The 12,743-nt window shown below is 51.4% G+C and overlaps 4 protein-coding genes across 4 annotated transcripts; 3 read left to right on the top strand and 1 right to left on the bottom strand.

The window, feature by feature from the left end:
- Positions 1-93: 93 nt before the first annotated feature.
- On the top strand, positions 94-2,161 carry N7446_007269 (uncharacterized protein; the record flags this gene model as incomplete). Its single annotated transcript, XM_058516015.1, has 2 exons — positions 94-1,990; positions 2,055-2,161. The coding sequence occupies 2 exons, from the start codon at positions 94-96 to the stop codon at positions 2,159-2,161; spliced, it is 2,004 nt and encodes a 667-aa protein (XP_058373193.1).
- A 1,078-nt stretch (positions 2,162-3,239) lies between these two features.
- On the top strand, positions 3,240-7,592 carry N7446_007268 (M protein repeat protein; the record flags this gene model as incomplete). Its single annotated transcript, XM_058516014.1, has 3 exons — positions 3,240-6,929; positions 7,042-7,112; positions 7,174-7,592. The coding sequence occupies 3 exons, from the start codon at positions 3,240-3,242 to the stop codon at positions 7,313-7,315; spliced, it is 3,903 nt and encodes a 1,300-aa protein (XP_058373192.1). The 3' UTR covers positions 7,316-7,592.
- Positions 7,593-7,714: 122 nt separating this feature from the next.
- On the bottom strand, positions 7,715-9,212 carry N7446_007267 (Saf4/Yju2 family protein). Its single transcript, XM_058516013.1, has 2 exons — positions 9,081-9,212; positions 7,715-9,025 (listed from the first exon to the last, which is right to left on the bottom strand). The coding sequence occupies exons 1-2, from the start codon at positions 9,091-9,093 to the stop codon at positions 7,908-7,910; spliced, it is 1,131 nt and encodes a 376-aa protein (XP_058373191.1). The 5' UTR covers positions 9,094-9,212; the 3' UTR covers positions 7,715-7,907.
- A 1,403-nt stretch (positions 9,213-10,615) lies between these two features.
- Positions 10,616-12,397, top strand: N7446_007266 (BRcat and Rcat domain-containing protein; the record flags this gene model as incomplete). Its single annotated transcript, XM_058516012.1, has 3 exons — positions 10,616-11,598; positions 11,663-12,234; positions 12,285-12,397. 3 exons carry the CDS (start codon positions 10,616-10,618, stop codon positions 12,395-12,397), a joined length of 1,668 nt encoding a protein of 555 aa, XP_058373190.1.
- Between the last annotated feature and the right edge of the window lie 346 nt (positions 12,398-12,743).

The raw sequence follows: 12,743 nt of genomic DNA, 5'->3' as shown, positions 1-12,743 counted from the left end.
AGGGGCACTCCGCATGCGGGATGATGTTATGGGACTCGGCTCCACACGAGCTTCCTCCCTTGCCTGCTTTTCTCCCACTTCCCACGCGCAAATATGCCCAAGAGAGCCAAACCTCGGTCTACGGATGTCTCTCTGAATTACCTCAACAATGTCAACGCAGAACCCAAGAGACGCCGCACAGTTAATGAACCCAGCATTTACGATTTCCCGACCTCGCCGGAACAGTCTCAAGACACGCGAAAGGCTCGAGACGCCCGTCTCAGCGAGCCAGCGACGCGCTTTAGGAACCTAAGGAATCGCCAGAAGGGCGTTGATCCATCGCAGCAAACCGCGACCCTTCGTAGCCCTTCCAACGAAGAACAAGAGTCACCCAACGATGTGCAGTCCGTGGCCGACGACAATCAGTCTGAAAATATTGATGAATCTACGGGGTCACATGGAACCCAAAACGGGACGGAAAACATTGGCGAACATCAGGCAGACGACAGCGACGAGGGGCAGCCCACTTCACCCGTGCCTGCCATCCATTCCAGTATTGAAGACCTCTTCCTCCCCAAAGGCGCCCAGGAGGAAGGTCAGGAGCCTGGAATTGGCGGGTTTGTATCTATCAATGGCCTGCGGCGCGGAAGTTCTCGCAACTCCCGCTCTCGACCCCATGCTAGCGACCTCTTCCCAGCAAAATTACCCGAGATGGCCGGGGCGCAGAATGACGGAGATGAAAATATTTCGCCTGCCTCTGTGGATGGTTACTCCCATGCAAATCACGGCAGCAGCGAGTCTGTTGAGTTCGATATTAGCGAAGAAATCGTGAAGGAACGGCCGAACAGTGACAAAAATAGTGTGGGGGAGGATGAGGAGGAGGACGACCCAGACGAGGAAAATCCAATCCATCATCCCGTGAACCTCTTTTCGGATGAGGCCGAACCGGAAGCCCAAGATGGACCAGATGAGGATGCTTCCGAAGAATTCCACAGTCCAATACCTGCACGATACTCTGCCAGCCAGTCCCTCGTGGAGGTGCAGGTTCCTATCCGTACGAATGGTTCCTGGAGGGATGGCACACGGAGAAGTCAAGCGGGGACAAATAAATCACTGTCCTCGCAAAATGGATACAGGAATCAGGTACCGGAGACCCCGGCTCAGCCCCGTCGAAGACGAAGAGATCACGCCACTCGCAAGGACGATGCTGCAGATCGGCCAACGGCGTCGTCCAGGAGAAACGAATCCCCAAACCGACGACCTTGCCCTGTTCCGGTCGAGGATCACGAGGTCCGGCTCGGTATTTTTTCTTGGCTCAACGATACCGTGAAGGAATCTGGATTCAAGGAGGATTGGCAGATAATTTGCCGACCGAGGAGAGTTTTGAAACTACGGGCCGATTTCTTCATGAAAGATCGTTTTACAGGTCCAAGCAAGCTTATCCAACGTCTACGCGACCTCTATAAAATTATGGCCCGTGAACCCTATGCAGCCAACTCCTCCATGACAGACCAGTGTCGACTCATCGCCAACAGCATTTTCAACGAAGGCCAGCTAGTTCTCATCGAGGAAGCCCTGGAGTATGAAAATGAAGAAACTGGCGGACATTTGATCAATCAGTTTGAAGCATATATTGTGCCTGACTTGATCAAGCTGCTCATTGTGGCGTTCAAGACCTACAAGACAGTGGGAGACGACGCGAAACCACACCTCCGCATTGCGCTGGATTTACTCTGGGCCATATGTCACCGGATATCTTCTATTCAAGATGTTGATGATCGCATTGGTCCTTACGTACAAGCTACATCTCATGAGGTCCTTTCGCATATCAAGGTCGTCAAAGATGCACTTAACGATGGTCGACTGCATGAAGGACTTAATCTGGCCAACCGAGTCCCCAGAAGGTACAAACATTTTGAACTGACAGAGGTTCAAAGCAATATTACTTGTGACCCGTGGACCGGGTCAGAGAAACAGGCACTCCTGGAAGGATTAAATGAGTTCAATGATGGTAAGCCACAATTAAATTATTCATTCTGGTTGCGCTTCCGCTACATTTCCTAACTACTCAACAGATGAAGACACACTTGTTGATCTAAAGTGTGACATGAGATATGGACCTGTGCTCGAAAGGCGTACTCTCAAAGATCTACAAGCCAAAGCACAGCGACTAGGGCTATGAATCAGAGATGATTTGAGGAGCAGTATCCATCAGCTCATCTTACAATGTGCCTCTAATTTTAGTTACATACCCCCTTTGCGAGTGAATATATATTGGCGATGTGTACAGAATATAACCTCGGTTCCAATTCGGGTTTAGCCGCGAACCAAAAGATGGCTTTGTTTTGGTCAACATTCCACTGTTTACTTCACACTTGTTTTTCATACTATCAACCTTGGGAAGTAGCAATAACTTAAACTTGAGATAAATTATATAGTCAACATGTGAATATATAGCTTAGTTAACAAAGTATATAAGCTACCTACATATACCAGCGATCTGGGCTGGAAATTGCAGGATTAGCACTGCTCGTATCGTGCCCAAAGTGCGCCCAAAGTGCAGATCAGACACATTAGAGACAACAATTGAGACCAGCAAACAAAAATGAGCGTATCACAATCTGCAAGGGCTTCGAACACCCCATATGCACCAGTTCGCGTTTATAGACTGAAGAAGTGACGATCTTCCCCCCTCCAAAAGACACCGCCTTCTTCGCGCTTCCCCTTTTCTCCGTACTCTCCCCGTCCTCTTTTGGTAGTCATTTTCTTTCCCCAATTGTATTTGGTTAGCAGACTTCGTTTGGTCTGTAGATCGGCTTTCGACTGAAGCCTCTGAAGTTGCCGGAACGGTGTGCACGGCGCGTGAGTACCTCTTTTCTTTGTCTAGTATTTCTGTTTGGAGACCTTGCAAGCTCTAGTGAAGCTGTGCGCGTATCGAGTCGGGGCAATTATACCATGATCACCGTTCCATTGGGTTGGAAATTTGGAATTGCCAGTCCTTGGGTGTGTATTGGCGCTTGGAACAGGTCCCCTGACGGGTCCATGGGGTTGCACAAACGAGAGCTACAGCTTGAATTTGGCTTTGGAGGCATATACTGACCTACGAACAATGCGCTTAATGTTATGCAGCTTTATTCAACACGTGCTGACGGAGCTTTTACCTGACAGTTTCCCTGTACAACAAATTCACTCGCACATAGTCGAACGTTTACCCCGAAGCCTGCTCTCCTTTAATACACTAATTCGAACGGACCGCCACCATGTCGGATGCTGAGCCCGTCATGGCCTCTGCTCCCGCAGAAGTCGACGAGAATGCGCCCCCGGCTACCCCGGTAGAGTCGACTACCCTCTCGGGAGGTGAAGAGTTGGTCAAATCGAGCCCCGAGGCTTCCAAGGAGAACTCCAAGGCCTCTCCGACCAAGACCAGCCCTGGAACACCCGGAGCTGTGCAGCGCCCTGTCTCATCAGGAACAGCTACCAAGCGGCCTACGTCGTCGTCCACAACAAAGCCCATGACAACTGCCACCCGCGGTACGACCAGCAGCACTTTGAACAAGCCCCCTACGCGTCCTACAACGACTACGGCTACGCGCAAGCCCCTGAGTACCTCCACTACCTCGTCTCATCGGTCTCGCATGTCCGTTAGCAGCTCCGCGGACGAAAAGCCCCGCTCCGTGGCCAGCTCTGGAGATGAAAAGAGAGGGATCTCCGGTACCGCTAAGCGAATGTCCATGGCTGGCACTACGTCCACTCGCGCACCTCTGAGGCCCACGTCCTCTTCAGTTGATCGTCGATCCAGCGTTGCCGGTCCTACTGCGGAGAAGAAGCCTGCCACCACCACCACCGCACGCACCGCCACCTCCACGAGCAAGCCAATGGGTCGTTTAACCTCTGCTGCCACTCCTGCGAGCCGAACTGCCACGTCGACTTCCACCACTCGTCCGACTACTACTCGACCCACCTCGACCACAAGTGCCGTGAGATCTGCCACAACCGCTGACCCCAAGAAGCGATTGAGCACCATCGGTGGTATCTCTGCTACGCGCAGCGCGGGTGATTCTGAGAAGTTACAGTCTCTTCAGACAAAGCTCACGGAAAGCGAAGAGACCGTTGCCAACCTGAAGGCAGAGCTTGAGACCGTCAATGAGAAGCTGAGCCAGCTGTCCGTGTCAGCTGAGCAGCCCTCTACTGATGAAGGTGCTACCGATGCACTTCGCACTGAACACACTGCCGAACTCGAAAAGTTGACAGCATCTCATGCCGAGCAACTCCAGGCATTGCAGACCCAACTCAAGGAGGCTGAGTCTCAGCGTAAAGAGCTCGAAGAAAGCTCTCAAAGGGAACTGGAGGAGGCCAAACAATCCGCTTCCGCACAAGGCGATGATAAGACGACTGCCATACTGGAGGACCTGAAGGCCGCACACCAGGCTCAGCTAGAGAGCATTGGAAAGGAGCTTACAGAGCACAAGGTCGCAGCTGCCAATTTTGAGGACCAGATCGAGGCCCTGAACAAGGAGCTCCTGTCGCTCAAGGACTTGGAGGAGCAAAATGCCCAGCTCACCCGAGAGCTCAAGGGTCATGATCAGGTATTGGAGAACTTGAACACTGAAATCAGTAGGCTGAACGCCCAGAAGGAGCAGGAAGTTCGCGCCGCGGAGGAATCTGCCCAGCAGAGCGTGTCTACCCTGAAGCAGCAAGTGACTTCCCTTGAGGCCAGACTTGCCGAGGCTGAGTTAGCCACCCAGCAGAGCTCTGAGACTACCGACTCGATCGCCAAGAAAGATCAAGAAATCAGCGATCTCAAGCAGGCCCTCGAGAAGGTGGAAAGCGAGCTCCAGGATGCACGCGACGCCGCTGCCGACCAGTTGGACACCAAGGTCAAGGAATTGGAAGCTGCCCATGAAGCTGCCATCGCCAACCTGAAGGCCGAGCACGACACCGCCATCTCTTCTCTTTCTGATTCCCATGCGAAGGAGCTTAGTCTGGCCACGGCTGCAGCGGAGTCTAGCGGCTCAGACCACACCAAGGCAATGCAGGAGCTCCGCGATGCACTTGAGTCCTCCAAGGCTGCTGCCCAGCAGGGCCGAGAGGATGCCATTGCTGAGCTGAAGACCGCCCATGAGGCCGAATTGAACTCCCTCCAAGAGCAGCTTCAGGCATCTGAGGCTTCTGCCCAGGAGGGACAACAGGGTGCAATTTCCGAGCTGAAGTCTGCCCACGAAGAGGAACTCAAGGCCCTGCAAGAAAAGCTCGAGGCTTCGGAGAGTGCTCTCGCAGAATCTCGTCGCGCTCTCGACGAAGGCCAAGCTTCCGCCCAAGACGTTGCCGTTCAGGAGATTGAGGCTCTTCGCCAGAAGTGTGACTCCTTGGAGTCAGAACTCTCTACCGGAACTGGAAAGATCAACGGACTCCAGGAGGAGATCCAGAGCAAGCGAACTGAGGTCGAGGCACTTCACCATAGTCTTCGCGATGTCGAAGATTACTACAAGCAGGAGGGAGTCCAAAAAGATAACAAGCTCAAAGCTCTGGAGCAGAAGGTCGCCGAGACTACCCGTCTTCTTGAGGAACACAGGTCGAAGGCCGCTGGTGCGTCTGATAAGCACTCCCAGGATTTGGAGGACTTGAAGACCCAGCATGCTGCCCAGCTCTCCCAAGCTATCGAAGAACTGAAGGCTCAACATGCAATCCAGCTCGCATCGGAGCTGGAACAGGCCAAGGAGGCATCGGGCTCTCACGAAACTGCCCTTGGTGATCTTCAGTCGCAACACGATGAGCTCCTTGCCAAGAGCAAGGAATTGGAGTCTACTCACTCTACTCGGGTTCAGTCTCTAGAGGCTGAGCTGAAGTCCGCGCTGGAAGCTCACGCAGGTGAAATTGCTGCTCAGACCGAACAACGCGAGAAGGCAATCGCCGAACTTCAGAAGCAGTTTGAGGATACTCAGACTAAGTTGCAGGCTGAAATCGCTACCCTGCAGAGCTCTAGCAAGACCGATGCTGAGGTCCACGAGAAACAGATCGCTGAATTGCAGAATGGCTTCGAAGAAACCAAGGCTAAGCTACAGGCTGAAATTGAGGCCTCCAAGGCCTCCAAGTCCGCCGACGCCGAAGCCGAACATGGCAAGGCCATCGAGCAACTTCTCACCATGCATGAGTCTAAGCTGTCCGGTCTAAAGGAGGAGCTTGAGGCTTCGAACAAGGCCAAGCTGGACGACCTCCAGAAGTCGCACGATGTGGCCCTGGCTGATGTCAACGCTCAGCTGTCGCAGGCCAAGGCTGCTGTTCAGGACACCTCGGTTGTGGATGGCTTGAAGGCTACCATCGCTGACCTGGAGGGCAAACTTGCTGACTTCGAGAAGGCTCACGTTGCAGTCCAAGAGTCTGCTGCTTCTGCTTCCAGGGAAATGGAGGCTCGTCATTCCGCTGAAATCTCCCAGAGCCAGGCCGCGCATGCTGCGTTGGAAGAGAAGCACCAAGCAGCCGTCACCCAACTGAGCAGCCTTCAGAAATCGGCTAATGAATCGGAGAGCCAGAAGTCGCACCTCGAGTCTCTCATGAAGCAGCTCTCTGAATCCCGGGACCAGCTTCTTACCCTCAAGGCTGATAACGCTACTATCTCCGACTCCTTGCTTGATTGCAAGAACCAGAACAGGACCCTTTCCGAGAAGCTGGCGGCCGGTGAACGCGACCTGAACGACCAGATTGACAAGAACATGGGCCTCCTGAATCAACTTGGCGATGTTGATTCGGCTATCTCTGCCAGTCGGCGACGTGTCCGTGAACTTGAAACCGAGTTACAACTTTTGAAGGTTGATGGAGGAGAACGGAGCAGCAACACCTCCGGCTTAGGTGCCAGCCGGTGGGCAACGGCCGATGAGGGTAGCGAAAACGCTGAAGATGGGGGTCCAGCCACAACGGAAGGTGAGGACCTCGGCCCATCCATTGAGGGAACGGTGGGCAAGCCCCGTTTGAAGTCTTCCTACTCATCAGATCTTCCCGCATTCCACCCATTCATATGAAGTCTGAAGACTATAGTATATACAGGAACTAATTTGATATCAATAGATGGCCAGCATCCAGGAACAGCTTAAGCATATCCGAACAGCCAATGAGGACTGGCACGATGAGCATGCCAGGTGAGTCTGTGCTTACCGAGGCTATTCACAACCACATGAGACTAACCCACATTCCCCCCAGACTCGTCGGGGAACTTGCCCAACTCTCCAGGCATGCAACCCCTGCACCTCCCAGCCTCTCGACCACCCCTCGCCCCGAGGCATCAACATCGGCACACAAATCAGGGAACAATCGCGTCCACACAGAACAACCTTCACAATAGTGCGTTGTTGTTTTGGTGCTGGACATTGACCCCTTCTCTGAGAACTTAGTCGTGATGCAGCATGACTTTCTTTTGTTGAGACCCGTTTCAATCTCTTCTCTGTGATTCTACTGTATGTAATAGTCTGCGGGTACCCCGTCTTACTAGGTCGGGGCTTTCCCGCTATTCTTGTTGAATACCTTTATTTTATTGTGTACATCTCGTATGCGTATTCAGTTTATCAATACCATGGCAATCGCCGTATGATCCTGCCTAGAGATTTTAGAGAAGTCCAGAAATGATACATTTATTGACAATGATCTCAGTGGAAAGGAGAAATCGACCAAGTTTGGTTATAGCCGTTACAATTCATATACACATACCTTGTCCACTTGCCTGCATATTAGCTAGAGTATACGCTTGTGTTCATCTCCAGACCAAATACATACAGGCCTTTCGCTTCCTTCTATAAGAAGATAACCGCCTTTCTAGCCCCGTTATTTATGTCAAGTGTAACGCTATATGAACAAATTGGGTATCTCGTATGTGCAATACAGTTCCTCAATCAACGCCTGACCCGAAGTCCCAAAACAAGAGAAAAAAGAGCTGAAAACTAGCCTTCCTCCGAATCAGAAGCATAGCTAACCAGCACGGGTGTTGCTACTGGGGTAGGTATCTCTTTGGAGGTAATATCCCGTTCCCCACGCACGTCCGCAGAGTGGACACTAGTAGTATCTGAACGAGGTGTTGAGGTCGAAGGCTCGACAATCCTCCTTTTCTTCCCGGGCTGCCACCCGTTTGGATCATCCGGATCATCCACCAAGAACGGGTCAATAGTAGCGCGCGTATTGCCACTCAACTCACTGCGAAGAGAAGCTTTCCGGGAGGCGACAAGATCAGCCGCCTTAGCCCGTTTAGCAGACCGAGATTTCCTGTCATGAGAATCCGCTTTCTGTGGAAGTTTCGCGACGCCTTGCGCAAACATCGGCCGAACACGAGTGGCCCGAGCAGCATGATCACCAACAGCAGCCCGATCATCCCCAAAATCAATCATCTGAGCTCTCTGTCGATCCGACTCCGTTTCATCCACAAGGTCAATCCCAAGACTCATCTTGTCTTTCAAGGCTTCCCGGCCAGCCTCTGCCTTTTCAAGACCCTTGCGCTCCTGCCGGAACGTCCGCCGCAACCGCATCGACTTCTCATACGGATCTTCCCAGTCCCGATTTTGACGCTGCTGGAGTTCAAGAATGCGAGTAGCCTCCGTCTTCGCACGACGCTTGTCCTCGACTTTTCCCTCGAGTTTCGAAAATGGATCCTTTTCCGCAGGGTCCTGCCCCATGGCGTACGGTTTGATCGCGATTTCACCCGGCTGTAACTCCTTGTCATCACCGGTATCCCGTTTCTTGCCACCTTCAGTAACGATGTAGGCCGTGTTTTGGGGGTCGGTCTTGATCTCGATCGTCCCACCACAAACAGTATGTTTCATGCGAAAACTGTAGATCGGCGTGGAGTAGTAATTCCCGACCTTTCTCTTCTCGGCGTTGAAGCGCACTCCCTGACCGATGATCGTCTCGCGTGGTTTGCATGTCGTGCACCAGACTGCGAATGGCATTTCGAAGCGTACGACCAACGCTCCCGGGTGACGCGCCCGAGCTCCAAGAGGATGTTTCTTCGCTAGTTGGTTGCCAGATAGGACTCCTTCTTGGTCTGGTGGGACATACCGTCCCATATCTGTTGCGCGTGCTTGTTAGCTTTTGCTTTGAGGTTTGGTGGGGTAGGGACGTACTGAAGCCTTGCATCTTGGGCGCTTTGGGGAGGTTTCGCCGGGTTAAGGTGTAGGTGAGGGTAGTCCAGCCAGTCAGGTCTACCCTAGAAATAGACGTTGTGCCAGATGTAAGGCAAGTCCCGCGGCCGCGATGGAGATGTGCAGTTGGAGGAAATGATTCTGGTCGGAGATATCGGCAATAATGTTGCTGACTCATCGTTTCCCCACAGCCTTCCAGGGCTGAGATCTATACAATGAAGATATTCGGGGTTTTCTTTTAATTTTGAGCTATCATAGTAGGCAAAATATGGTAGAGGCTGCTCCGATTTGAGACTAGATGTATTGCATTTGAATTGTTACTCAGAGCTCAAACTTGGGCACAATCCATGCTAAGGTAGGAGAGAACTGCAGCAGATAGAAGCCTCTAAGGGCATATTGCCTCGTACGGCTGCATATGCGTAGGATGACTGCATCAGGCAGCGTAGTCAAAGGATGTCTGTTGGGTCAAGCAAGTCGGGGGAAAACAAGACAGCACATATCTCTAAGGCTTCGAATTCTACGTGCATATATGGGTACTTCAAATCACCTTCATCATCTTGAGCACTTAGACCATGGCTCTGCTTGGAAAGTGGGCTTGAGCGAGACTGCATATAAAATCTGTGTTGGTGAGAGTGTACGATGATTGAGGTATGAGGTAAAATAATTATAGTGAGTGCTTTGGCAGATTTAAATAAATAATAAGAGAGAGGGACGATTCGATCCTTGACTTGCACATATTTCCTATTTGGGACGAAGGGCATGGTATCAAGCTAAAATGGGGCTATTACCTCACCGAAGGTCCCTATGGCCTAGCTGTCGGTCCCAGGTGAGAGTACCCCCCTCGATCCTGGATTTCCGCGCTGGACCAGTTGGTGTCTAGCCGTCCTCTCTCTCCTTCGGCCGGAGGGGAGAGTTGGGCGGGCACCAACGGCTTTGGAAAGCCAACGGCCCTTGGTGGGGGACAACCAAGGGCCGAAGGGAGTATCAACTTTTTGTGCTTTTAATAAAAGACTCAGAGGTGAAGCACTGAGGTCGAACTGAGAGTGGGTGGAAAGTTGCTAGCCATGGTGGCTTCGTCTCGCACGTACATCAATCGCACCAAGATCGAGATCAGAATCACAACAATCACTGAGATCACATCAGAGCTCCGAATAGTCTGCTTGCATTCCTTCCAATCCATTTAATGATCAGAGCCTCGAGTCTTGTTGATTGAGACATCCTGGTCCTCCAGGCCTGCCCATGTTGTTTACCTGGCCACCCATCCTTTCATCTCACCCTTCAACCTTCAACCTTCAACCTTCAGCCTTCAACCTTCAACCTTCATCGTTCAACCTTCATACTTCAAAATTCGTCCATCATCCATCATCCATCTTCTCTCTTAACGCCAACCCATCTTCAAGCTCTGCCGCCACCAGATCTAATCGGTCTTCAGGCTGCTTTGACCATCAAAGAACTCTGTTGGCATGACCTGGACGGTATGTGACTCATCTGCTAATACCAGGAAGTTTGATTCTGATATGTCTCTGGTTAACACAGAAGAAGTGACGAAGATGTCACAGTCCTTGGATAGAGAGCCGCAGAAGACATCGGCAGATGACACAACCACGACAGAGGGCTCCCAAGGCAAAGGCGTCGAAGGCATCCTAGCAGATCCAGAACCTGCTCTCCGTGAATGGCGAACTACACCTGAAGAAGAGTCAATGGCTCAGAATGACCGCCTCATGGCCATTAGTATGACCAGGGCGGTACAACACGACGGCGCCACAATTGCACTCATTCTCCAACAGGAGAATCGAGCTGCGACAGATCGGGCATTTGCCATGGGCTTAGACCCAACACACTTTGCGCAGAATATCCGTCAAGCAAATCCCGAGGCCATTCAAAAGGCCTTGGACTTTCTAGAGGGGGAGCTGATGGACTTTGAATATACAGAATCTCATGCCGCAGGTACACCAGCTGACGCAGACCTGAGCGAGCCCTCAAAAGACGCTGCGAAAACACAGCCATCTGTCCCGACTAGTCGCAAGTGTGTGGCGTGCATGGAGTCTTTCTGTCACGATATTATCGAAGCGCCATGTTCTGATTTTTATTGTAAGGACTGTATCCTTCGTCTGTTCAACGATTCGTTTGTCGATCAGTCTGTATTTCCACCTCGTTGCTGTGGAGTGCCAATCCCCCCTTCCAGTGTGCACCAATTCATTGGAGCTGGACTCGCTCAGCAATACGAGGAAAAGGTTATTGAGCAAAATGACCCATTCAGAACCTATTGTTCAGATAGCTCCTGTTCTCAATATATCGTCCCAGAGCGTGTTAACGGGTACATTGGCCGATGCATCTGTGATCGCGCGACTTGCACTTTGTGCAAGCAAATGGCACACAGCGGTGTTCCATGCCCCGAGGACCCAAGCGGAATTCAGCAGCTCTCAAAAGAGCAAGGATGGCAAAAATGTGCCAACTGCGGCGCTGTCGTTCAGTTAGCATCTGGGTGCAATCATATTTCGTGAGCAGCATATCCAGAAATATTCTTTACGCTGCTTGATGTTAACATGTCTGCTTTACTCTAGATGCCGATGCGGTTTCGAATTTTGCTACGCTTGCGCATTACAGTGGAAGACTTGCCAATGTGAGACATGGGATGAAAGGACGCTCCTCGCACAAGCCCAGGAAATAGCTGCGCGCAATGAAGCCGGTGCCCCAGCCCCTGAAGCTGTGGAGAATATAGTCGCCCAGCTTAGGGTACAACAAGAGTGCGACCACGAAGATGACTGGGTTAGGATTGAGGGCGAGCACAACTGTGACGAATGTGACGAACATATGCCATGTTTTATCCTCCAATGTCCTGGATGCAATATGAGGGCATGCCAAAGATGCCTCGAAGAAATCCAAGAAGAGGAAGACTGTGACCATGACGGGCTTTGGAGAAGGCTCGAGGGACAGCACGAATGCGAGGAATGCGAACAGCAGATGGCACGTTTCATCCTTGAATGTCCTGAGTGCGCGATGTGGGCGTGTCAAACCTGCGTTGTAAAACTCAAGGACGAGGAGTGCGACCACAAAGGTACCTGGAAAAGAATCGATGGTGTGCACTCTTGTGACGACTGCGGTGTCCAAATGGAAACTTTCGTCCTCGAATGCCGTGCGTGTAGCATGAGGGCATGTGAGCTTTGCCGGTGCGATCGTCTGTAGACGACACTGGTCGGCTGGTATGGGTTATGAAACCTTCTATTGTACCATGTATGGATTATTCGACTCTCTTTGACTTCGGCATTGGGGTGATCGATATTGTGAACGCCTATTAAGGGTCCTTGATCTATGTTTGACACTGTTGTATTCGAGATTCGAGATATTTCAATTGATTCGGCATGTGGTCTTCTTTCAGCTTTCATATCTTGAGAAGAGTAAGATATCTGATACAAGAAGTTAATAATAATACCAAACAGTATGACGGTGGTATATAAACGACAAGAACGGAAATGACGTTGTTGTGATGGTTTCTTTCGGAAACAACATTACATTTGCCGGTGATGTTGGCCATTTAGACAGAGTAATACATGAAAACAGGTCAAAAGTCTCCCAGGTGTAATTTGAGAAGGATAAGTTATTTATCCATTCCAGAAGAATCTTCCGAAGTTCTTTGACAAGCGG

The sequence above is a fragment of the Penicillium canescens genome (assembly GCF_028828765.1).
Source record: "Penicillium canescens strain IBT 15451 chromosome Unknown utg000004l_segment0_segment0, whole genome shotgun sequence".
Lineage (NCBI taxonomy): Eukaryota > Fungi > Ascomycota > Eurotiomycetes > Eurotiales > Aspergillaceae > Penicillium > Penicillium canescens.
Note: the sequence above shows the minus strand (reverse complement) of the source record. Positions and strands in the feature narration are given on the sequence as shown.